The sequence below is a fragment of the Lonchura striata genome, chromosome 15 (genome assembly GCF_050655825.1).
Source record: "Lonchura striata isolate lonStrDom1 chromosome 15, ASM5065582v1, whole genome shotgun sequence".
Taxonomy (NCBI): Eukaryota; Metazoa; Chordata; class Aves; order Passeriformes; family Estrildidae; genus Lonchura; species Lonchura striata.
The window spans coordinates 8,023,324-8,049,724 of record NC_140717.1 but is presented as its reverse complement, the minus strand read 5'-3'; the positions used below and the strand labels follow the sequence as shown (position 1 = coordinate 8,049,724).

The following is a 26,401-nucleotide window of genomic DNA, read 5'->3' as shown; positions in this document are numbered from 1 at the left end:
GGAATCAGGGTGAAATTGCATAACATTGGATGTATTTGAGCTGGAAAGAGTACAGCCAGGGGTGTCAGGAATGACCTGAAATTTGGAGTTTTCATGGGGTTGAAAGATTTGGTACTGTAGGAATCTTCATGCTGTTCGAAAAGACAGGATTGTGTTCTGGGGAAGTGAGACCAGGTTATAGAAGCTGCTATGGAAGATGTCCCATGTTCTTGTAGAAGTGCATTCCTACAGAAACCCACTGCAAGAAGGGTCCAGGCAGTGGGAATTGTGTTCTTGTTTAAAAGGCAAAGTTAAAAACCGTGAAGGCCATTGCTACTGTTGCTTTTTGCAGTTCACATCCAGGAACAGAAGTTGTCCCCTTTGATCAGTGATGTTTCCAGAATAAAATAAAAGGAATTAAAGCAACCTATGGTTGCATTTGGCTTATTCTCCTAGAGGAACTTCATGGTAACAGAAAGTGGAGGTTGTAGAGGCTGCTGTGAGCTATTCCTTGGTGTTACATGATTGTCAGTAAAGGACTTCATAGTAAATGTTGATTGCTCAATTCCTTCAGTAGTAGTGAATTAACCAGTAATCCTTGCTTGTTGTGTTTTCATAAATGCAGTGCTCTGAGCAGTGGGCTGGGATTTTGGCATGCTGGATGTTCAGCATTGCACAGTGTCTATCTTGCTTATTTGGAACTTTATGTAGGTGTGAATTTACATGCATAAATAATTAAGAAATGGAATTAACCTCTCAAGTTGTGCAAAAGTATTTGATTCTCTAGTTATCTTTATCCTGAATTTTATTAGGTAACAAGACAGAAGTAGAGAGATGACATTAGAAAGCTTGTTCACTTCTTGCTAATAAAAGACTATCTCGAGTTTTAAATCCCTTCAGTGGTAGGTTTTTATTATGTCCTGTCAGAGTATTTGACAGTTTAATGGGATGTGCCAGGGAGAGGGTTTGAAGAACACAGACCCAGATTTGCGGAGACTGGGGCAGTGACATTCAGCCAGTATGCCCAGCTCGAGGAGGGGAATTGAGGCATCTGTTGGATAACCAACCTTTTGGGAATATTCCTGAAGAAAATGGGGGGTGCAGGAGTGACATTTGCAGCTCAGAATAAGTCTGCCCAAGCTAATCATGAAGAAATATTTGAGTGAGGTTTCCTTGAAATCCTGAGTATCTTGTGAATGTACACATGTCCTGGGGCTGGAAATCCTTCCCCAGAGAGTCTGTCCTGATTCTGGTGGCACTCTGAGTCTGGACATGTGACTGCTGTTGGGAACATCAGCACAAAAAAGTGAATACCCTAATATCAGGGTGATGTATTAAAAAATATCCTAGGTAACTACACCTTAGGAACAGGAATTTTAATTTATTGTAACACCATCTGGAAATAGATTTGTCTATTTTTCTACATTTTTAATGCAGAATTGACATCATAACCCCAGTTCTGAAACACCCTCCCCACCCTGACTCATTTGATCTTGGATTTTTTTTGCCTTCTTCTGAGAGTGCTTCCTCATATGAAAGAATAAAGATCTACAGATAGAACTTTTTAATCCTTTCTTCTATTATTTTCCTTCTGGACAATGCAGTTCTTTTGAAGAAAATCTAAAGAAACTGAAGGTTTTGATCTTTGGTGGAAAAAAGTGTGGTGCATATATTTGCTGAGTGTGTTGAGTAACTTTGGTCATTAGATGAAGAAGGAATCTTATGGATTTTGTTTTCATTTTTTCATCTCTCTAGTTCTCATTACATGAAAGGATATGTGTGTATGCAGATGCACTGCTTTTAAATACCAAACCCCATCAGTGTTAGGGGGCTGTTGCACTTTGTGGTGGGGTGAACACCTGGGCTGGTTTGAAGCTTCCTGTTCACTGAGTGAGAATGCACCTTTTGTCTCCACTTTCCTTGATCTGTCTATGGAATTACACCCACCTCCCCACCTGCCCCAGTCCACTTCTGCATCGTAGTTGTAGCAGCACACTTTTATTGGGGTTTGGTTTTGCTCTGATCGAAGCAGGGATGCACCTACAAATTTTTTCTCACATCCTGTAGCTGGAATGGTTGGCACCTTGCTGCATTCCTTCATTGTCTCCCTGCTCATATACTTGCTCCCTCTCTGCCTTTTATTTTAACTTAAGTGCTGGCTCCAGTGTATGCCAGGATCACCTCATTGTAAATTTATGTCATATGATTTTTTCTAGTTGATCCATGGTACCTGTGGAAGGTGACAATTGATGTCCATAGATCTTTAAAACCCCTTTTCCTGAGCTTGTGTGGGATCCTCTGGAGAACCCAGTAACATTGGATAGGTGGTTGGGCTGTTCCCACTGTTGTTAAGGCTGACAAGTGTAGTTTATACAAAACTTTGGAGTCTGTGTGTGTTCATTTACTGTTCTGTGGGTGAGTCGTGCACTTCATAGTGTAGAGTCTGTCACGGTGGCATTTGCATCTTGTTGGTGCCATAGTAACACAAATAATAAGCAAAAATACTGCTCTGACTGAAAACATGCTTGTTTTAGTATTAACTTGCCAGTTTTAAAAGTGCACAAGTGTTTCCAACAGAAGATCCCAACCCAAATCCAGAAGATTTGCTTATAAGGAGTGTGTGTTTACATGGGGGCATCTTTGTTCCTCAGACCAGGCTGTTCCACTGCTTTCATTTTGAGCTCAAAGTATTGCTTTAAAAATAGATCCTCTTTCCTTGAGTTCCCTGACATTAACTGGTAGTTTTAAAGAGAAACTAGCTAATAAAATACTCTGCTCTGCAGACCTCAAAATCTGGCTAAAAGCTGGTGTTGGGCTCGCTGTGCACACAGCAGTGGAGTGAGCAGGGATAAGGGGACTGGGATACTGGGAATGACGGCTTGTGTTGTTTCCTGCTGTGACCCAGCTCAGTACTGAGCTGTGCATTTGTGTGATCCCAACACTGCAGAATGATAATGAGGGCTCAGCAGAACCCACTCTGATACCAGGGAAGAAGTTTAGCTTTTCACATTGGGAGGGTTCTCAGCATTTCCTCATGTAGTAAGGAACTGCCTTACTCACAAGTGTAAAAGATTTAAGCAGTCTTTCCTTTGGTTTGTGCCGTGAATTTTCATTAATTTTGATGAATTCTGACTCTCACTTTCTACCTTAATCTGTAAAATATGTTATTTCTCATTGAGTCATGTGTGGCTAAATCCATGAGCAGAATTGCAGTAGTGCATGTGAAAATGTGGCTGGAGCTTCTAGTACTTTTAGTGGCATCCTCGCTTTTGTTTCTTTGAGATGGGGAATTTTATTGTGTGATCATGTTATATAAGGTTCCCTGAGGCAGTATTTACATTTATTTGACTAACACAGATGAGCTCAAACATACACAGTGACCTTGTCCCTATATTAAGGAATGTATTTAATCAGCTTATGAAAGTGGAGAAACATGGCCAGGCTTCTATTAAAAAAGTAATAAGATGTGATATGTGTATTTCTGTATCACTTCTTGTGAGTCAGTTACCTCAGCTTTCTTTAATCAGCCAGTGTTGCAGCTTAGTGTATTCTTGTTTATGAAAATAATACTTAGAGATGAAAAAAATTGGTTTCTCCACCTCCCTCCCCCCCTTTCATTTTTGTTCCTCCACTTCCATGCCTTGGTGACTCCAGAAAGGTCCATAAATCCATACTTAAGCCTGGAGTGTGGAGCTGACCTAGTGAAAATCTTTTCCCCCTTCTCTCTCCCAAGGCAGCTCTGTTCCCCTCATTCCTCTCTCCCCACCACGTTTTGGCAGTGGCATGGATTGAACGGAGATCAAAGTGGCTTTGTAACCACAATCCGTGTCTTAGAGAAGGAAATTTAAAGCTTGTTCAGTAAAACTTTATTTCATTCATCTCTTAGCTTTAAAAGAGCTATGCTGTGGTCAGAGCCTTGTGGTTGCCTGTTCTTATGACTCCATATTTGCCCATAAAATACAATATTTTGTGAGAACAGAGGACTGAAAACAAAATTTAAAGGAAAACTCTTCTTTGTCTATTGATCAGGCATTGACAAACTTCCAGTTTTTGATAACTATGCATTCATAGCTGACAACTATGAGTTGTAAGTTTCAAAATGTGTTGGGTTTTTACATTATAGACTCCTGACTTTTTACTCATAGGAGTCTCTGATTTACTAAGAAGTTTTCAAACCTAGTTTAATATATCTGCAGTCTCTTAGTGTTGGACTTTTATGAGTCTCACTTCATGTACGTCTAGAAGGTTACTGGATTTGTAGGTGGCTCTGGTGAGACACAAAATTAATTCCAGAAATATTTTGTAGTGGCCATGTCAAATATTTTTATAAAAAAAGTAATTTCTTTGCTGAGAGAGAAGGTGAATTGGTTAAATGATTTTATTCTGAAAAAGCTGCCTTCAGTTTTAGCCCAGTGTTTCTAGTTATTTAATTTTCTGTGTGTATTTTAATAAAATTTTGACTGGAGCTCTCTGTGAATTTCCATAATTCCCTTCTGGTAGGAGGTGCTGGATTCTTGTCTTTGCAGGAATGACACTGAGGGAGCTGGCAAAGTGAATCTACATGACCAGTCATGTAGTGGCTTTATTTACTACTTTCCATATTACAGAAGATTCAGACTCCAGCATTCTCCTGGTGGTGGGTTTTGAAGGGCTGAGGAATTTTGGCTGCTCCTGACAAGCTGGGCATTGCTGGGTGTCAGTGATAAGGACAGAGATGAAGAACCAGGGCTGGGGGATGAGATTCCTGTGCTGTTCCTGCCTCTGTCCTGCAGCAGGAGCCTGGGTTGGGCCCCTTTGGGAAGGGAGAGAGGTGTGCAGGCCAGGGATGGACGTGGGTTCAAACCAAGCTTTGCAGGGCAGGGATGGACACAGCTGCAAAGTCGTGGGAGCTGCTGTGCTGCTCAGATGTGGGGCACAGGAATGTTCCCGAGTCCTCGGTGCAGCTTTTTGTATAATGGAAGAAAGGGAACCGCAGTCTTTAACTCACTGTGCCAAAGTTTACTCTGCTCGGCTTGTTACTTCCTCCAGCCCACCCTCCCCCCTGTTTTTTTCTGCCCATATGTCAGATTACTTGGTTTGGGAAACAGCTGATAGTCCATTGTATGACTCTGATGTTTGACATTTCCTTCCTCTTTCAGTAAAAAAAAAAAAAAAAAATCTAGAAAAGAAAGTTAAATTTGGGAAGAACAGAGAAGATTCTTTTGTTTTATTGCAGATTTGCTTTTGTCATTTTTTTTCCATGTGTTGGATTGCTTTTCTGTAGTCCAGCTTTCTCCAAGAGGGGACTTTTTAAATTTGGAAAATAGGCAGTCAGTTCTGATTCTTTCTGAAGAAAGAAGGCAAATCTCATCTTTCACCCTGTCTGAAAACAAGGGAGGGATACTCTGGCTGCTGGCAAGTTGCATCTTTATTTGCCTTTTTTTTGTGTACTATTGAAGCTTGCAGTTGTAGTGTCCATTTTACTACCTGTTCTCAACCATCTACTCAAAAGTTAAAATGCAATTTATTCCCTTTTGTGAAGAAACTGTCTGAAGTGATGGAGAACTTAGATGCCTTTCTGTGAAATAGTGTCTGTGACTTGAGCTGTGGGGTGGATCACTACCTTAACCTGGGGTTTGGTAATATGAAAAGAATTTCTTCAATTACTTCTGTCTTTTGTCTTGGAGATGGCATTTTGCTTCCAGGCATTGTGTGCTTCCATACAGCCTACAGGGGTAAATGTTCAGCTTTGCCATGGGTAAACTTCATTCCATGTACAACTATTAAGGCTGGAAAAGAGCTCCGAAATCAAGTCCTTTTCTTCCCCTTTTCCCAGAAATAGTACCCAAACCAAAGAAAACCCAGTCATGACTTGTTACTTTGGCTGCCATGGCTTTGCTGGGTAGATATTTGGACATGGGTAAGGTTTGTATATCCTCTGAACCCCAGATTCCTGCCTGTTCTGTTTTGTTGTGCAGATTGGCATTCCTGTTTCCCTTTCTCACTCCTGGTGATGGGATTCTGGCACAGCAGCTTCCCATTTTGTGTGGCTGTGTTGGTGCAAGAGCCAGCAGGACACGTGTGTGGAAGTGCCTGTGTGAGTCCCACTGCCATGCTGACCTGGGACAGTGCTGCTGCCATCTTTCTGTTTCCTTATGTTCATGCCTTGAATATTTTAGGCTTGAAAGTATCTTTTCAAGTGATGACTGAGTCTCAGCCCTTTAGCTTCCAGCCTTGCTTATCACATTATCCTTTCCCATCTCTGATGGACTGGATTGCAGCCTTGACAGTGGAGGGGAGCTGCTGAGCCAGGCACCAGCATGGGACTGTGTTCTGAATTTCCTGGATTGGATAAGGGCTATAGATTTGCTAAACAAAGCCTTCACAGAAGGTGAAAGATGTTGATGTAACTCAAAGGACTTTTAGCAAAAATATCCTCTTGAATTCTTTGTTTTTAAATGATTTTTGAGTTTTTGTGGTTAGTCCTGAATGACTATAGCTGCTTTATAGGTGGACATTGGGTCCTGGCTGAGCATGGCAGCTCTGAGGGTGACCACTGAGTGCGTTATGTGCTGATGAGATTTCCAAGACACCTCTTGGTACCTGGCTAAATGAAGGGGCATGGAACAGTGTTGTGGAATCATAATTCCACCAAAGTGTCCTGTCTCAGGGGTGGCCAGTGTTTGTTTGGCCTGCTGAATTTTCTGAAGTGGATATAGTTGTGCCTCCCTTGAATTATCTCCCAGACTGTCTGTGTATTTGGTTGAGAGGTTTCTTGAACCAGGTAGATGTTTTGTAGACAAATTCTAAACTAATACATAAGTTTTTATCCTGGTGCAAAAATTTCAGCCACCTCAGTTTGGTTTAAGTCTGTGTTCTGCTAATTTAATTTGATATCTGGAAGAAAAACAGCAGCTGTTCTCTAGAGAACCTCAGTTTCCCTCTTGTAAACCAACCAGACTTAATCCTTGGATGATTTTTTAACTGTATAGAATATATATTTTTTGACCATTCCTGTAATTCTTCTGGTTTTGATATTGTGAAACAAGAGCTGCAGTTTGTGATGAATTTGCAGAGCTACAGATGAATTGTAAAGGCCTCAATTTCTGTGTCATCTTCTGTTTCTTTCATAAGAATTTCTCACATTTGTTTCGTTTTGCTAACCTGTTTTTGCAGTGGACTGGAAGAAGATGATACTTTCTCTTTTCAGTGTGTCAATGTGTGCTCATTTTCCTTCTGCTGTGCTTGATTGTAGTCATCTACTTTAGTATTTAACCTTGAAATTCTGTGAGGGTTTGGATCCATATCAGTAATTTGGGTGCTTTTACCAGATTGCTCTTTCTTCTATGCTTGCCACTCAAAAAGCCTTTGTTGGTAACTCCCGTATCTGCCAGAACTGCTGAAATTTGAGCATTAGTGTTGGACTCCTTTTATATTTTCCGCTGGGAAAGATGGTTCTTGTTTGCCATCTCAAATTCTTTTTGAGATGGATGTGATTTTTGTTTCTTTGAAAGGAGCAATTAATCTGTCTGACTGCCTCCTCTCCTACATGGGCAAAGTCACCCTCATGCTGGGGAGAAAGAGGAAAAAATACCTCATTTCTGTTAGTGTTGTTTACTTTTTAGGCATAAGAACTCATGCTGTTAGTTTGTGGCTTTTAACAATGTGAAATCTATTATTTTAGAGATGCCTTGGTTTGCTGGTCTTAGATACTGTGATAGGGGATCTCAGATGTCCCCAGGTACAGAAGTCCATCAGAGAGATACCTGATAATAGGATTTTGGTTACAGCTAAATCCTTCTCTGAGACTTGCAAAAGTAAAAGATGACACACAAATGCCCTGACACCGCTGCTTGTCACAAACAGCTCTAGAGTAGGAGCATTTAGATAATCTGTTCCAGGGGGCATGAGGGAAAGAGGCATCATAGATTGCAGGGATTTATCCAGCAGAAAGCTGTTCTAGGCACATGTGCTGCATGCACTGGCATGTTCACTTTCATGTTGTTTTTAAGAGCCAAGGAATAACAACACAAAAAAGGTAATTTTTTCATCCTTCATTTTTAAAAGCTTGTTAGTGGCTGCCCTTTATCCCTTTTTTTCCAGCCACTTGACTGTGTGCTTATGCAGGGAGAGGATTAAAGTCAAACATGTCATTCTGCTGCTGCTCAGTTGCATACTAAGCGGGCTGAGCACTGGGCTCTGAAGCACAAACCATGGCATGGTGTTTTTTCTGCCATGGGACACCCATTTCAGAATTAGCTATTTTTTGTTGTGCTGTTTTGGTCTGCTCTTGATTTCAGAGCAAGTTTGGAGGACTTTGTGCAGTTATGGCAATACTTGGCTTCACGGAAATGTCCTTTTGAAGCTCATTCAGTGCATGCAAGGCCTCTGCACTGCCATGTGATCCCTCCCTCTTACAGGGGCAGAAAGGATAAGCCCTGAGGGAAGGGAATACAAACCATTCCTTGCTTTTTTAAAATGGAAAGCATGAAGAGGAGAATGTTAATATGTAGTTCAGGGAATGATCTGATTTCAGGAGACTCTGCAGGGCTGAGATGGTCAGTCTGCTGTGGGTTTTCAAACCCCAGAGATCTTCAGACCCAGCGGAAAAGATGGGGAATGTCTGTGGACAGGTGCTGGCACTGCTCAGTTGTGCTGTGGGAATAGGAGCCTCTCTCAGGGTGTACAAACACTCTGTAAAGCTGTGAAGAAAACGAATTTTTTAGTTAAGCAATCTTCTCTATTCCTTCAATTCACTTGACAGGGGCTTAGGCAGATGTTACTAAATACTTTATTTCACTGCCAGAGGGGATGGTGTTTGCCTCCCCCACAAGCAACATACTGTTACAGAGTAGTTTTCAGTCCTTCTGTCCTGTCCTTTTGTCCTTCCTTCCTAGTGAAGTGTATCAACATGACATAACTTTTTTCTGGTATTTAAATGGCTGGAGTGGAGTGTGCAATGATATTTCCTTGCTGCGTGAGGATGATGTAGTGAAATGAGACACTGTAACCAAAACAGATGGTGCTAATCTTGAGTCTGTCTGCAAGATCTTACAGCATTTAATTAAAATGGTGGTGTAATTCCCATGACACCTTTAACTACAGTTTAAATTCTTGGACTATGAACTAAGGGCTTTCTTATGCAGATTTTCACTCATGTGAGTAGTCCTTAGTATGAGTCTCTGGTGGCTTCAGAATAGCTACTTACTTGAATGAAGCTCTCAAGATGAGACACTAATAAAACTGGCAAACATATATATGGCATTTACATGTTTTATGTTCCAATTTAGAGCATAAATTGTAGACTAAAGATACTCGGCAACTACTTTCCTATGTAGAAGCAAACAAAATTCTAGATTAGAGGAATTGTTTAGACTGAGCCTAACTTCAGAGGCTCATTGGTAAATACAATGTTTTAAGGTACCCTGGGCAGCTTAACATCTTCCCCTGGGATGGAAGGACATTTAATGAAAGCTTTTATATTCCTTTGTTTAACCGAAATGTGTTTGTAGAAGTGATGAGGTGTGGTTTGGTTTACTTTGTTTGCACTGGTTTTTTATGACCATTAAAGTTATGTCTGAAGCAATGGGTAGACCTGAATTTGTCTGAGTGGCACCTTTTAGGCAGGCAACTGGGAAGTATTTTTATACATGGTTTTTGTTTTGTTTCAAATTGGAGAAGCTCAAAAAATAAAATTACCTGAATGTTGCCATGTTGAAAATCTTTTAGAAAGCAAGTGTGGAGCTGAGGGCCTGTGTGATTGATATCTGGTTCTTTTATTCATCATATGATCTTACCTCCTTTCCAACGTAGCCTTCCTATTTTGAAAGTACCAGATGGTTTCCTGCACTTTGCAGCCTCACTCTGTCTTTTCTTACTTTTCTGTATGATAAGAAGCAGGGAAAAGAACACATTTATATTGTTTTAGTCATTGTTTTAAATGTAGTGAAGCACAAACTAGTTCAGAAGTAGCTCTGCTTTACACTTGGTGTGGCCAAATACAAGAATTTCTCAAACTTTTGATACTCTCCCTCTTTCTCCTTCTGTTGTGTCTATATTATTGTATAATCTCTCCAAGGGGGCTTTGTATATTAAAATGGGTGGAATTACTCAAGTGATCTGGAGAAGTTAATTTAGAATTGGCCTGTCCATTTCCCATAAAACAGAGGCCAAAAAGCATTTGGTGGAGATGGGAAATAAAAGAGGAGGTGGAAGATGGGTTTGTTTGTGTTCCATCTGCAAGGGCTGCAGAAGAGGAAAGCAGTCACAGTGGCTACCCAGCACTAATTATATCTTCAGGGCTGCTGGGAGCATGCCAGCACCAAGTTGTGCACTGTGAAATGTTACTGGGGAATTGTGATTTTTAGCAGCCTAAACTCTACCAATCTGAGTGGAGCACGATGAGATCAGCAGAAGACCCTCCCAGCCTCCCTATTATTATGATTTAAGCTTGAAGGGGGAGAAGAATGAGAGCTTAGATTTTCTGTCTCCTAGGAATTCAGTCGTAGATGGTGTCCTGGAGCCCTGAGCTGTGGCAGGTACATGTGGAGGTGTCTGTATTTAGGGCAGCAGGGTGTGAAAGAAAGTGCTAATTTGCTTTCTGTGTCTCTCTGCTTGTCTGTGTGTGCAGGGGGGATCAGAGGTTTGAACACTCTCGGCTCATTTCTTTTGAGGCTGTTTCACTCTGCAGGGTGTGATGATGGTCACTGAAACCTGAGTTTGTGCCCCTTTCCAAGGGACTCTGTGTGATCACTCTGAGGCCATGCATCTGAATAAAGACATTGGCAATGCATTGTTTTCATTAATGCCTATTTCTTGGGGATATTTTGGGTGGTTTTGGATGCCTGTGTGGAATTTGAACACACTCTTCTACCCTGACAGCTGCTTTTGAAAACATCAGAAACAGATCTTTTTGTGTCTTGGGAATTACTCTGTAAGAAGTTGGATGTTAGTGAAGGGTTTGGGTATTACTGTTAGAGATCCAATTTCTCTGTTTCCTTACACGCTTGGCCCAGTGCATTTAGAACTGGCGTCTGACAAATATTCTGTGTCCAAATGCAGTTGCTGAACTTAGAAAAAAAAACTCCATTTCAAAACGGCCCCATTTATCTGAGCAGTTAAACCCTTCACAGCAAAGTCCTCCATAACACCTTCCTTTATAAAACAAAGCAAAAATCTCATTTTATGCATGATTCGCTAATAGTGTCGGATAATAATAAGTATTTGTAAGTTCCTTGGTTTTTTTGGTCAGGCTTTTTAGTTTTAAAAACATTGTAGCAACTGCAATAAGCCAAAACCATGCATATGGGAAGAGATGCAAGAAACACAGTCAGTTACATCACCTGGCAAGAGTTCTGCTTTGTTCTGCATTCATCTCTAGGCAGTTGTGAGTTAAACAGCATGTTCACAGTTTTGTCCTCAGGTTGGCAATTTCAGTTTCTGTCTCAGTGTTTCAGTCTGCTTTCAAACCAGCAGTTTTACTAATCAGAGCATCTCTGCCCTCCCTGACCTGCTTTGCTGTCCTCAGACTTCCCGGTACAAGCATCTCTGTGGCTGTTTAATGAATCAGGTGTGGGGACTGATCTGAGTAGAGGAAAAAGTAGTTTAATCCAACCCTTCTGGGTTTGAGTCAGCCCAGCTCAGTGTGAATGTCTGAGCAGCAGCTGAGTGCTGCAGGGAAGGCACCCTGGCCAAGCCTGCTCTGGCACCAGTGCTTGCTTGTGTTGGTTGAGCTGTACATGAACAGCAGTCTGGGTGCACTGAAGGTTCTTTTATCTGATTGGAGCTGTCCCTGACAGGGGAGAGCCCACTCCACTCTCCCTCCTCTCCTGGGGCTGCTCAGTGATTCCCTGGCTGCAGGATGAGCTGTCAGGGTGCTAAGGCTGGAAATGTTTGTCTTTCTCTTGTTTAAATTGGTGAAGTGATCCCATTCACCAAGTGATTCCATGACCAGTAGATCCAGTGTCAGACTGGGACATGGAAATGCATGGCTGGGGTGGAGGAGGAGGATGAGACTGTGTTGGGTCAGCCTGTGCTCCCTGCCAATGAAGCACAAATGAAACCGCATTTGGCTCTTCAGAACAGTTCCCAGAACCACAGCCTTGTCTTGTCTCTGCAAACCCTGCTACAGATGGAGGCCTCTTCCAACCAGGGCTGTTGGTTTGTTTAAAGAAATTAATGTAAATAAATCTCCATGTGGATTCAGATCTCCCTATAGTGTGTTAAATACTTTACACAGAACATCAGTAGAGGCGTAGAATGTGTGTAAGTGTTTTGGGTGTAGTCTGCTCTTACGTATCCCTTCTGGATTTAAATTTCTATTTGAATTCAGTTTTAATTAACATGAGGACACAATCCAGAAATTCTGAGGGATTAGTACTGATGCTTACCTATTAAAAATTTAAACAGAAGCAGACATACCCCGACACACGTGCTGAACCACATCTCTGCAACTAGAACTAGGAAATGATGTGTGAGACCTCCTTTAATGCTGCTACTGAGTCCAAAGCCCCAGGACTCATCTCTCCCCCTTTTTTTGGGAGTCTCTCTGTGTGTGGGTGGGCACTGCTGTGATCCAGGTTAGTAATTTACAATTCCTCCCAGTCCACAGAATTACAGACTCCAGAAGTTAGCGCAGAATTAAATTTGGTGCAGCTCTGCTGATTTCACTGTGCTTTCCTTGACTCTGTTTCATCCCCCCTCTGGGGGGGATGTTGGGGTGATACCTCTGAGCTGGCAGGAAGCCACAGGAGCCTCTCTGCTCTTCAAAACAGCTCAGCTCTGGCTTTTGCTGCGTGGATCAAGCAAGTGCTGCTGTTGAGTAATGTCCTTTGTTCAGTTGGGTTTTTTGGTTTTGGTTTTCATCATCTTCCTGTTCCATGCTCTTTGTGACTTAGCATATGTTCTTAGCTGGTTATGGCACAAACATTTAACATCATTTTTTCACAGGTTGCCTGTGCTGGCACTAATTCTTGGTGTTCTGTGGTTTGTAGTTACATTCATTGTCCTGTTTCAGAAACTCTGCCCATTCATTTTCCAAGCTATAGCTGGGGATACATGAAGAACAGATGTAGATGGTTTGAAGGAGTGCTTTTTCTTAGACTGTTATTTAGTGTATGAGGTGTTCCATCACCCTACTATGGAAAAAAATAACTTTACTCCTTCCATTTTGCCTCCTTTGCATTCCCCTGCCCTTGTCATGCTAGGAAGGTGGCACATAGCTGTGTATCTCAGCCACTCTGGACTGTCTTTTCCCATTTCCTTTGCCATAGTTTCCACCCTTTGGATGGCTGATCAGCATTTCTGTCTGAGTGCTGGCTGTAGGGAACCTCCAGCTGAGACAATCCAGGACTGGTGTCCTTCTGGCAGGATATAGGATAGTAGTGTCCTGTCTTCCTTGTAGAGCTAAAGATGCCTGGTAGTTTAGGGGCCTGCAAACAATAAACCAAATTTCCTTGCTGTTCAGCGTTCCATAGGTTTTTTTCCCCTTCCTAGTGCAGTACTGAGTAACCATGTGCCTGGTGTGGACTCTTCAGAGGTCAGGGTAAATGGGCAGTCTGGATAATCAGTGTTTTGGGAAACAGTCCTTGAGGGAGAGTCCCAGGAACTGTAGCCATGGGCCAGAGCCCTGCTGTGCCAGGCAGTATACAGGTATGAGGTGAAACTGTTTCAGAGAATGCATTTACAAAATCCAAGAAATGCTTGTGGTTTTTACTCTGTTGTTGGTATGATGAGCATCACCTTCAGCTCCTCAGCAGTTCACCAGCCAGCTCTTGAACCAGGCAGGCTCCTTCCACCTACTGTGGTGGACAGAAGTAAATTTTAGAGTTTAGACTTATAAATGGACTAAGTTTGTGGACTTGAAAAAGGAAATCCTTCTGTGTGTGATGGAGAATTTGGGTTTTGGAGGAGAAATTGAATGTCCTTACACAGGTGATGACAATGGGAGGAATACATGATCCACAAGTCTTTAGTTTTCTTTAGGAGTAAAAATCATTCCTGCAGTCAGTGTTTCCAGTGCTGGGTCTTTCCCCCGTCTCTGGCAATTCCCTCTCTCGACAGAGGTGTAGCTGCTGCCCTGGAGTGTTTGCACGCCTTGTGGCAGACCAGCTGCCTGTTCCTGCAGGAGCACTTGGGAGCTGAGCACCGGCTGCTTCTGGGCAGCCACGGGAAGGTGTGAACACTGGAAATGAAGCAGTGGAGGGAACAGCAGCAGCAGGAATGTGGTAGCAGGTAGAGAATAGAGTACAAGCCCACTGTGAGCAGAGTATACACACACCAGTTGTGTTTCATAACAGCCAGACTGCCCTGGGGGGTATTCCCTGTCCTGTGCTGGAGAGTGGAGAGAAAGGGGAAGGCTACAGCAGGGATGGGGCAAACTGGGAGTGGAGGAAGATCTCAGAATCACAGAACACCCTGTGTTGGAAGTGACCGACCAGGACCATTGAATCCAGCTCCTGGCCTTGCCCAGGACACCCCAACAATCCCACTCTGTGCATCCTTGAAAGCATTGTTCAAGCACTTCTAGAGCTCTGGCAGCCTTGGGGCCATGCCCATTCCCTGGGGAAGCTGTTCAGTGCCCAAAGAAAACCTTTCCCAAATGTCTGGGTAGAAAATCTATTCATTTTTCCTTGATGGCTAATAAGAGAATTCTGTCTGGTTGAGAGGCAGTAAATGGCAACTTTCCATATTCTGCTTTTGTTCATTTGGACAACATAAAAACCCCACTTAGTAAACCTGTAATGTCATGATGTGAAACTGTTTCAGCTTTTCCAGTAAGTCACTGGTTTTCTTAAGTACTGTGATACTTTGTTTGTGACTTTCAAGTGGCTAACTTTTGGGTTGATGCTAAACTCCTTTGGCCAGCAAGCAGCCTGTGGGAAATGAATCTTCTTCCCTCTCCCTGTTTTTTTTTTTTTTTTCCTTTCTAACTTGTAAGATGACAATAAGATAACAGTAAAGTTAGAAATTGAATGAAGCTGTTGGAAATGAATAGTATAGAAATGACTAGAAGGGAGTCAGGCTGTGGTGGAAATCTAAATGCAGGGGTAAGCCAGGTTTATTCAGTGCCGTTTTTAAATTCTTTTCCTTGAAGGGGAGTAAAGGAAAATACATGAATAGGAGGATTTTTGAACTTGAATTAACTGATGAAAATGAAACAAACTATGACTATAACTAAATTATGAAGTGATCCAATGACTCTTTTCTTCCTTTTTGTTTCCCGTAGGCCGAACTCACGGGCATCAAATGGCGTAGGTACAACTTTGAAGGCCATGGGGACTGTGGGCCCATCATTTCAGCTCCAGCCCAGGATGATCCCATCCTGCTCAGCTTCATCCGCTGCCTGCAGGCCAACCTGCTGTGTGTGTGGCGCCGGGACGTCAAACCCGACTGCAAGGAGCTCTGGATATTCTGGTGGGGGGACGAGCCCAACCTGGTCGATGTCATCCACCGCGAGCTGCACAGTAAGCCACTCTTTGGTTCTCAATTACTTCCATTTTTCCCAGTGAAAAAGGATTTTTTTTTTTTAATGCTTTAACTTGCTACCTTATATGATTTTTGTCATAGTTTGTGTTTTAAGACCTACAGGAAGACAAAAAATCCTTGTAAATTTGACTTTTTTTGCCACGTGATAAAATGCAAAGTGAAACTTGAACTCAGGAGACCGGTAGTCAACATCATGACTTGGATTTTTTGTGGAACCTCTGAAAGTAGAGTAAATTCTAGTTCAAGGGATGATAATAATAATATTAATAATAATATCCCAGCTCTGGCATAAGGTAGTAGCTGATAGAATAAATCACATCTCTTATAGAGTCAGGTGAACTCCATGGCACACCAGGTAAATCTATGAGGTCAGGACTTGCTCCGTGCTCGTGCTGCAGGATTTGAGCATGATCCAAGGCGAGTTGCAACAAGTGAGTGGAATAGGAGGCAGGAAGAGGCAGGTAGGTCAGAGGTGACAGTGATAAGTTGGTGATTATAGGCTTTATGCAACTGGGATTGTCTTCAGAGTCACCAGAATGTGAAGCTGTAACATGATAAAGTTATTTCTGCTGTGTCTGTTGTGATCCTGTTTGGGTTTGACTATCTCCAGTAATTATTTTCTTCTCTTCACTGGTGTATTGTTGCTATGACAAATCTTAGTTTGCCTGAACTAAAAGATATTTTATTAGCCTGATAAATTTTACCTCCATTTTCACCTTGTGTCTTGCAAGAAAACAGCTGAAGTTCACCAGTTCTGGAATAATAGCAGTAATTTAAAAAAACCCAAGACAATCATAAGGATCAGGTTCTGGTTTCTTGCAATAATTTTTTATCCTTGTGGCCTTTAGACCTTCTGGTGACTTGGTGATAAAATTTGTTTCAAGTACACAGAATATTTTATTGAGTGTGCTTGAGTTGTCCCTTATCTCCCACCTGTACCCTGCACTGTTTACTCCTGGATTATGGCATATTCATTTATTCTCATTCTGTTCTAAGCACTGTTCCAAACTTCCTGATTTAATGGCTGCCAGATTGTTTATTTGGCACCAGAGCCTGTGAAATCACAGATATGGAGGCCTGAGCACCTTGGGGCGTGTTCCATGCAGGTAGCCCTGTGATCATGTATAATTAAAGAGATGGCTCACAAGTGCTGTGCTGAGCCATTCCACTGACATTCATTTTTTATGAGGCACCTGTTTTGAATGAGGGAATGGGTAATATTTCTACTTACCCAGCAAAGCTTTAATAATATATGCTTTTCTCTTAGTGAAATATAGTTTATTTAATATTTCAAATGCTGTAGATGGGACTTAAGTGTCTTTTTATTTGAGGGGAGTTGCAGGTGATGCTTCTGTTTCTGTTGTAAATTGATGGAGCTTGTTTATATCTGACATCTTGGTTACAACAATGCTGCTTCCAGTGGTGGTGGTATGGAAATCCACTTAAATGTCTGGACAGCTGAACCTGCTTCTGCTGGGTGCAGTATGGGACAGAGTATAGCAAAGCATCACTGTCACACATTGTTTGCCTGGTTCAAAATTGTATGGAATAACAGACTTATTTAGTTTGGAAAAGACTTCCAAGGTCATTGAGTCCAGCCTGTGCCTGATCCCTTAGCCAGAGCACTGAGTGCCACGTCCAGGTGTTCCTTGGACACCTCCAGGGATGGGGAACTCCACCACCTCCCTAGGCAGCCCCAGCCAATTTAACCCTTTCCATGCAGAAATTCCTCCTGGTGTCCAACCTGGGCCTCCCCTGGCACCTGAGGCCGTTCCCTCTCCTCCTGTCCCTGTTCCCTGGGAGCAGAGCCTGACACCCCCGGCTGTCCTCTCCTGTCAGGAGTTGTGCAGAGGCAGAAGGGCCCCCCTGAGCCTCCTTTTCTCCAGGATGAGGCCCTTCCCAGCTCCCTCAGCTTCTCCTGGGGCTCCAGCCCCTTCCCCAGCTCTGTTCCCTTCCCTGGACATGCTCCAGCCCCTCAAGGTCCTCCCTAAGCTGAGGGGCTCAGAACTGGACACAGCACTCCAGGTGTTCCAGCATCCAGGCTGGAGCCTTCAAAGCAGGGACTTTTAAAGTGGAATTCAATCTGAAACTTGCTTGTTGTCATGTGTGTAAATCCTACAAGGATAGATTTCCTTGTTCTATATTAAAAGCACATTGAAACACTTGTAGTGACTTATCAGATATAGTTCAAAGTGATGTAAATAGTGTAAGTGTTGTACATTTTCTGCTGATAGGGCTGTTAGGCTCTGTTCAGTACATTTTAGAGTTCAAACATCAGTATTGACAAAATATTGAGCCTCAAATTCTGCCAGAACAAGGCATTTATGTCCATTGATTCCTTGGGACAGGACAAAGGACACAGTTTGTGTTCACTGCTTCATGCAGCCACAAGGCAAAAGGAACAAGTTTATTCTGCTTTTTATTGTATAAATAGGCCACAATACTGAAGTATTTGATAGCTGAAATTAGCTTCCTGAAAATATAAAGGGTTTTTCCATGTGGGCATACAAACAGAAAATAGCCAAGATACTGAAGCAGAGTTTTCCTTGCCTGTCAGCTGGGCCAGGGTAACATGATGCCTTTTTCTGGTATAACCTGCTCAGGAAATGAGCTGCTTTAGCTTAAAATGATGTTCCTACAGGTTGGATTATCACTGTGACTTAGAGTTCCATAGTCCAGAGGACTAGAGGCCAGAACTTTGTTATTGTGCTGTATTCACATCTTCAGGAGCACAAGTCCCAGGCATCTGTTGCTGCAAATCCCAGGAGGAAGACTGGAATCTATCCAAAACATTGACATCTGAGATATAGGGACTATAGGGAATAATGCCTGTTAGTAAGATAATGAATTCTTATTAAGAATAAAGTTTTGAATTTCTCTTTTCTTGTTAGGACTCGTGCTTTGAAAATGAAATATTTTCGTGATAACTAAATTTTAAATAATTTAATTTTAAATATTATGTTTTATTAATTCAATTCTAAATTATAATTTTTTATTTTTTTCTGGATAAGAGAGTCAATCCAATAGTGCTGTATGATATTTACTGTTTTCAGTAAACAGAGGAAAAGTCCAAAATGAGGCTTTGCTTTCAGAAGCACTTCAAAACTTTTGCTCATGAACTCTTAATCCTTATAGCATTGAAGATTTGGTAAACAAGAAGTCTGCCATTAATAAAAGAATTTCAAATAGTCATAGGGAAAACAACTCTAGTGGTTGTAAACAGGAGGTATGAGGAGAGTTGTTTGTGTAGTAGCTTTCCAAAACTGTGGATAATTAAATGCTGTCACGGGAGATTAAGTAAAAACAATTATTTGCAAAGCAGTTATAGATCAGTGGAGTGGTTGGATTAACCAGGCAGCTGGGAACTTCAGAGGTGTCTCTTGCACATTCTCCTACATTTCTTCTTCCTGCTAGCCTTGACTCTGGTGTTCTGGTTTTTATTGTGGTAGCATTTAAAATGGAATGAGAGGTTGAAGATCTTTATTTAATCCTTGGTGGGAAAAGCTGATTGGGGTGGGGTCAGTGAGTGGGGAAAAACTGGAGTAATTCTAAGTCTAAAAAAGTTGGGTGTGATTAAGTTTGTTGAAGTTTGGTTTTCTGAAGGATAAATGCTATTTAATGATATTGCCTGGAGAGGTTTGGCAACTGTTCCAGCCACAGTACCTTTTCCCATAAATCCATTTTTTTGTACATCCAACAGAAGAAGTGGAAGGAGAGGAGGGAGTGTCTGACTGTTGGCAGCGCTTTTGACAGGAACATTGTGGATTTGCAAGTTACAGAGCTCTCATTTGCATTTGGTGACCAAATACCATCTGGAGCATCACAGAGAATTTCGACTCAACTCTTGGGTTTTCTCTCTTCTCCCACTCTTGCCCTAGACCCTTGGGGTTCCACAGAGATTATAGGGAAGGGGGATCTGTTCTTCAGTTCCCCTCTTTGCTTTTGCAAAGAGCACTTTGCTCTGACATTTTAAACCACTTCAAGGGTTGGACTTGATGATTCTGCGGGTCCCTTTCAACTCAGAATATTCTGTAATTCTCTGACAGTTTTGTCTATCATTTAATAATCTCTGTACTGGATTTATGGATATATTCCACTTTGCTGCATTTGTAGTACAGAATATTGGAATTCTCAGGGATAATGCAGGGATTATGATGTGTACCACTACTGAGAATACAGTTTGGTGACTGTAAGCACAGCACTGGAGGTGGACTCTGGAAGGCTGGCAGGATGTGAGACAGGGGCTTGAAAATGAATAAATTCTGGGTGTTTGATAGTTCTTTAGGTAAAAGTAGATCCTTCTATCAGTGTAGTAGCTTGTGTGCCTGAACTCACGGATTCTGGTAGTTATTTGGGATTTCCATCTATATATTGCACTTGATCCATTAATTTCTGGAGCTGCTTCCCCAGAAAAATGATACTATTTCACTTTCTGCTGTGTAGAATATAAGAATTTGGATTGAAGTGCTTATGAAGAATAGATGATCTTAAATGAATTAGTCTTTCCTGAAAGATTATTGTACATGATTTTTGCAGCTTGGTAAGTTTAAAAATGTAGCTGAAATTTGAGCTATGACAGGAAAAACCTGGAGCTTCGGCTCGTTCCTGTTTATGAATTCTTGGCATATCAGGCTGGCGCAGCCGTAATCCCCTGGTGCTGATAAAAGTGAGGAGGGAAGAATGCTGCCTGTAGGAAGAGCTGTGTGCAGGGCACCCACATTAACCCATGTGGCTGTGCCCAAAATTAATTTGTCCTATTGTTTCACTACCTGAAATTGGCTGATTTTTACCTACATGAAAGCTGAACATGTCAGCTCTGTTTTTAAGGATCTTTCCTGAGGAGAACAACTTGCCCCAGATCTCAACCTAGTTTTTTTTATTCCTGCTAAGAAGGGTTCTGTATGCTGCCTTATGAACTGCCAGATTTCAAAGTTTCATTTAACAATCAGTTGGACTGCAAGTCTTATAAATTAAGTAAATGTTTAACCTGTAAATATTTAGTAGTTGGTGCTTGTCAACATTTAGTAGGGATTAAAAGAAAAATAATAAGAAAACTTGGAAAAATGATAATTTTTGGTTGCACTAATGTAAAAGAGAATAAAGTAGTGAAATATCTACTTTACATTTCAATTTGAGCTTATTTAAGGGTCTTTCAGGGTACTGTCTTGTTTCTGCAATTGTGAGGAATTGGGAGCTCTGTCAGGAATTAGAGTATCTTCTAAGCTCTGTGTAGTGAGATATGTTAATTATTGAATGAGAAGATGTTCCTGTCTATTCAAACATATTTTAAGTGTGTGAAGCAATGCGTGAAATGAAGACTGAGCCCCCTTGCTGTGAAATGGGTGTTCAAATGAGAGTGCTCCTCAGTCTTTTCATTCTACTAGGAGATTATGGCAGTGGGCAAGAAGGGAGGGAGTTGCTGCTGGAATTTCATTACAGCTGGCTTGAAGACTTCCTTGGATTTGCCCAAATGTTATTTCTGGGATCCCTGGGCTTTGGTGAAAGTATGGGATGTGTATTACAACAATTTTATATACTGAGTAACTCCATAAACCCCAGAACTCTTGACATGCCCGGTGGTACCATGAATGAGGGCAGCCAGGGTGTGGAAAAGCAGTTCGTGAACAAGGAATAAAGGATCTGAAATGCAAGGCTTTTGGAAGGCTTTCCATTTAAAAAGCAGCAATGAATATCAAGCAGCTGAGTACCACTTATTAATAATTTGAAGTGAAATCTGAAAATGGTTAATTGCCGGTTCTTGAGCGCAGAGTGGAATTAACAAGTAGGTTCCTGTGACAGAAGACTTTATTGGAATATTAAGTTACTGAAAAGTATGTTTCTGGCTTGATTATTTTCAATAAGATGAGTAATTTGCATTTTCTTAATTGCCTAGCATAGATTATTCCCAAAGACATGAAAACAAAGTTCAACTTTTCCATTCTTTTGGCAAGAAGATGGGATTGAAAAGTGAATTCCTACTTTCTCAGCCTGCAGAATTGTTCTGTGACCCTTATATCTGACACTGGTAATTGGTGTCCAGTGATTGCCAGTTGAAGTTCAGCTTAGACAAAATAAACTTTTTCTTTTAAGCAAGCATATTAAATGAGGTTATTATGCCATCATTTGGGATTAAGGAATTGCTTCATGGGAAAATGCCAACTCCTTTTATACACATGAAGTTGACAAGAGCCTTATTGTGTCTGGGCAAGATGTCTTCATTTTGTTTTGCTTTCTTTTAAAAATAAATGTTCTTCCCACCACCTCTACTCCTTTTACTTGAAAGTTGGTTTATGGGAGTCTTTTAAAAAAATTAAAACGGATGTCCTGCTTGGAATTCTGATAGCACTTACCTTTGCCTTAATTCCTCTTTGCTTCTTTGGTTTTGTCTCCACATGAACAGGGAATCTCAGTGTTGAGAGATCCAATGAGAACATGTGGCATGTGTGAATTCATTACCAATTCTAGTCAAGAAATGGACCTTACTGATCCTTGTGGGTCCCTTCCAGCTCAGGATATTCCATGGATCATTCTCACATAGTGCATTTACCCTTTTCTTACAGCTGGCAATATCCAAGGCTAAAAAGTTATAAAAAAGTCTGAAATCTACCAAAGGGCTGTAAAAAAGCCTCATGCTTTTTCATGCTTTTTGTTGTGTTATTTTATTTATATCACTCAAGAATTAGCATCTTAATTTTGTTCATGGCTGGGAATTTTTTCTGTTGATTGCAACAAATTACCTTCTGAAAACAGTTTAGAGGAAAGACACTGATGGCGGGCAAAGCCAAGAAATTCTCTACTGAATCCATGTACTTCCTCATAATCTTTCTGCTTTCCAAATATAAGCTCAGTTTGACTGAAATAGTTGAAATTGTGAGTATTTAACCTTTAGGTTTTATTTGCTACACAACAGTTCTTGTTTTTCTCTGGTGCTTTTGTGGGAAAAGGAGTTGGTATTCCAGAGGCAATATTAACAGCTGCCTTCTGGCAGAACTGTTTCAGCAAGGCAGAACTGTTTCAGCAAGGCCAGACTTAGAGCAAATCCAGGATATTTAAAGTGAGAGAGAACTGTGGAAGTGGAACTGCCCAGAAAGCGCTGGAAATCTGAAGCAAGGTTCCAATAGCTGGGAATCCCTCCCAATAACAGCAGAGTGAGGTGTTACTAATGAATCCAGGAGAACTATTGTGTAAAAAGGGCTTGGAATTAACTGGAGTGCTGAGAACGAATTCAAGTCCAAATTTTGAATGTAAATAAAATTGATGTGTTACCACAGGCAGTTTGGTGAACCACGTAATTAGGTTTTTTCCATGAAAAACGAGACATTATGTTGCAGCTGCAGCAAAGGAGTATGTAAAGGATTTATATTCTAGTTATATGAAAATTAAACAATCATTAAAAGACTGTATTTTTAAAAGTGCTGCTCAGGGAGGGAGGAAAAGAAAAAAAATCCAATAAATAGAATTTATTTTTCAGCAATGTACTGGGCCATATTAGCCACAGTAGTTGATGTTTTTTCCTTTAGGGAATCTCTTTTTTCAGTGAAATGAACTCACTTAACTGTGTGAAGTAAATCTAAGTTAGCCTGAAGTGAAATCTGCATTAATAGGGTTCATTACTAATGTTTGTATTTTGATGTATTGAGTAATTCTAAGAACACAGGGTAAGCTCTACTGGAAAATTTAGACTTTAAAAATAGATGAAATGCCACCTTCTGTAGAAAATTATTAAAAAATTGCATACAATTGTATTTCAGTAATGGTGTTCTTAGAATAATTAATGAACTTTAAGTGACAATGACGGTGCTGGATTGCAAACAGAAAACACTGAAACACAGCTCTGCTGATGTTAACACATCATTCCTCTTAAGAGAGAAATGGTTTTCATTATATAAAGTCACTTTCTTTATAATGAAGTTCCTGTTAAAGGTCATAAATCTTTCTACAGTGTTCTTGTACCCCAAGCCTGAGACTGGTTTCATTTTAAGTGGGCTGCATTATACACCTGCACTTACTTATCCTGGGATTTGACTGTAATCTGCAGGACAAGTACCTTGGATACCTGGCAGTGTGTCCATGTGGCAATTCCAGATGTGATCCATGGCTCGGGTGTCAGTGATCAGCCAGGAAAATGGCAGGGAAGCAGCTTTGGAAATGTGAAGTTTGTTCCTGATGTTCATTGAAATGTCAGGGCCCTGAAACTGGACTATAGCCTTTCCAAAGAAGCAAACAAAACCCTATTCCTGTGTGGAATGAAGAGGAGGAGCAAGTGGAAAACAACTTAGTACATGGGATATGTTAAGAATGAGGGTGGATTCTTATCTTTGCTCTTTGCTCATGCGAAGTGGGGATTTCAAAAGGAAAAGGCTGGAGTTGTGCTGTTAGTTAAATATTAGTCTCTTGGTTAAAAAAAACCTATACAAGCAAACCAAGCACCCGTGTGTTGCCGTGACTCTTATAATGATAAGTAGAGGTTTGAGTGGAATGGTGTAAAATTGATTTTCCAAGGCTGAAATTCTCAGTAGTTTGAAATGAAGGTAGAAGCCAGAGGAAAGGCAAGCTGCAGGGTGGGCACAGCTGAAGTGCTTTTGCCTTCTTGTTGATGTAAACCACTCTTGGAGCTGAGCAGAGGCAGCAGGGGCTTCAGCCCCGGTCAGGGTGCTGAGCCTGGCCCAGCAGCAAAGGCTGCACTGCTGCTTTGGTCCCGGCAGTGCCCTGCAGCTGTCCCTGTGCTGCCTTAGCTCAGGGCTGCTGGGAGCCCGGTACAGTTTCAGTTTCTGTTCCAGCTCTGTGCTGAGGGCTGGGAGCTCCTGAGCTGCCTCTGCCTCTTCCCAGCCCTGACTCTGCCTTGGCACAGGCCCAGTGCTGGGCTGGGCCCTGGCCCAGCCACCACCGGTGTTCCCTGGCTGTCCCGACAGCCATTCCTGCTCAACCTTCATAGTCTGCTCCTCCTGCACAGTGTTTGCCAGTATTTGCACCAAATCCTGGGACATTTATTGCTTTGAAATAGTCAGTGAGCCACAGGAGTCAAACTGAAATGCTTCAGATTTCTATAACAAATTGATGGGTGGATCATACAAATAACAAGGCAAAGGTAGCACCTCAAATTCCTTGAGAAATTGAAGTATGAATTTATTGTGTTAAAGTGCTTATATTGATAAACTTAGTCTTGGAAAGAAGAGCAGAAGGTGGTAGGTGTGGTAGTTTCCAAGCAGGAAATAAATATCAGATTGCGATAAAACATTTCTATTTTGTAGTTGTTCCATGACATTCTGGTTGCTTCTGAAACACAAGAAATAGAACATGTTTCCTACCAGGGAAACTTCCAGTCATAGGTGATGAAAGGGTCCTTGTACAGGGTTTTTGTTACTGGAATGGCTTTAAGAATTTTGTACTTACTCTTTAAGCTCTCTAAAGAGATGGGAAGTATGGACAGTGTTATTGTGTCAACAGGGGAGCAGCAGGGCTTGGAGTCTGGGTTTATGGTTCTGGAGAGCTGGAAGGAAAATCTCTTGGCCCCTTTGGAGTTTGACACAATTTATTCTGTGCAATACTTGTCTACATATGTCAACAAAATTCCCTGGAATTCATTCTCAAAGGCAGCTGAAGAGGAAGTGTATGGTGTTTGTCTGCCCTGTCATTTTTTTTTGGTCTCTTCTGTATGAAAAGGATGTGATTTCTGATATTATGGTAATGAGTAGTGTGACTGTAAAGCAAGTTTGGCTTCTGTATTTGAATGATGTCCTCTGCTCTTATTAAGGGGCGGAGGTGATATAGGACTGTGCTGGGATAGAATGGTGAAGGGTTTAATTGACAATCCTGCCCTTTCCAGAGATATTCCTTAGAGTTCTACCACTTTAACTGGCTGCTGGTCAGGAGTAATCTGTGTTCCTGACAAAAGCTTTATATGTTTTCTTTAATGTGTAATTGGCTTATTGCAAGATAACATTTTATTTTTTTGTACAAAAATTACAGTTTGAATAACTTGCAAGTAACTTAAGGATTCTCTTGCCATTCCTAACAGCCCTGACTTGGGAGTCTAATTTGGATTTTCTATGCAAAGCAAAGTCCTATTTCCACTGCTGCACCATACTAAAATAAATGAACTAAAACTGGGGTGTCCTGAAGTGGTGTCACCATCGTTGTGGCTGCTTCTCTGATGGTGTTGGTGCTTCCAGCTTCAGTAAGGCCCACTGGTCCTCTGCACAAACCCATGGCATTTATACCCAGCAGGGTTTTGCAGTCCAAATGGAGGAGTTCCCACTTGTTTATTCCTGTTATTTTGGTAACAGTGTATTCAGGAACTAATAAGCAGGTGAAGTAAAGCTGAGAGTAACAAACAACAGCGTGCTTGAGAGAGCTCCCCAGAGAGCCTTTGTACCTGGACAAACTGTCCTTGGAAGTGGAAAACTTCCAGACAGATATCCCTTGTCCTGGGTGTATGTGGAATTATGGCTCAGTCCCTCTCTGCCTTTTTCCTAAACTAAACCAGACTGCAGGAAGCATTATTTTATTACTCTTTCTTTTGCTGTAAACCACAGTTAAGGCCTGGAAAGTGTGAAGAAAAATGTTTTGCCTGCAAGACTGTTACTGCTTAGTCTCAAAAGTAATGCACTCTAGTACTGAATTCCTAATCCACTCCCCTTTTGGGATAAGGGCTTCTGCCTGGCCTTGTCCTGGGAGGTTCCCAGTGAGCCCACAAAAGGATAATTGGTGAGCAAACATTACACTCAGCACTGTTTGCTTGTCCTGTCCCTGACAGCTGCTGTAGGATGGTTGAGCCTGGACGTGAGACACTGCTCACATTCAAGGGCTCAGATTATTGTGTAGGAACAGCAGAGACAAAAGACCTGGGTGCTCAGAGGTATGCTAAATATATATTTGTATTAAAAAATCATTACTGCCTTAAAAAGTGACTTTTGAGTTTAATATGAATTTACATCAGTTCAGTTTTCAGTTCTTC

General features: G+C 41.5%; 1 protein-coding gene across 1 annotated transcript in view; it reads left to right on the top strand.

Moving 5' to 3' along the window:
• The window catches only part of MED13L (mediator complex subunit 13L), a 168,633-nt gene that overhangs the window by 3,732 nt on the left and 138,500 nt on the right, over positions 1-26,401 (top strand). Inside the window, exon 2 of the mRNA XM_021549848.3 lies at positions 15,185-15,422. Coding sequence (XP_021405523.3) covers positions 15,185-15,422 — 238 coding nt within the window. The remainder of the gene's footprint in view (positions 1-15,184; positions 15,423-26,401) is intronic.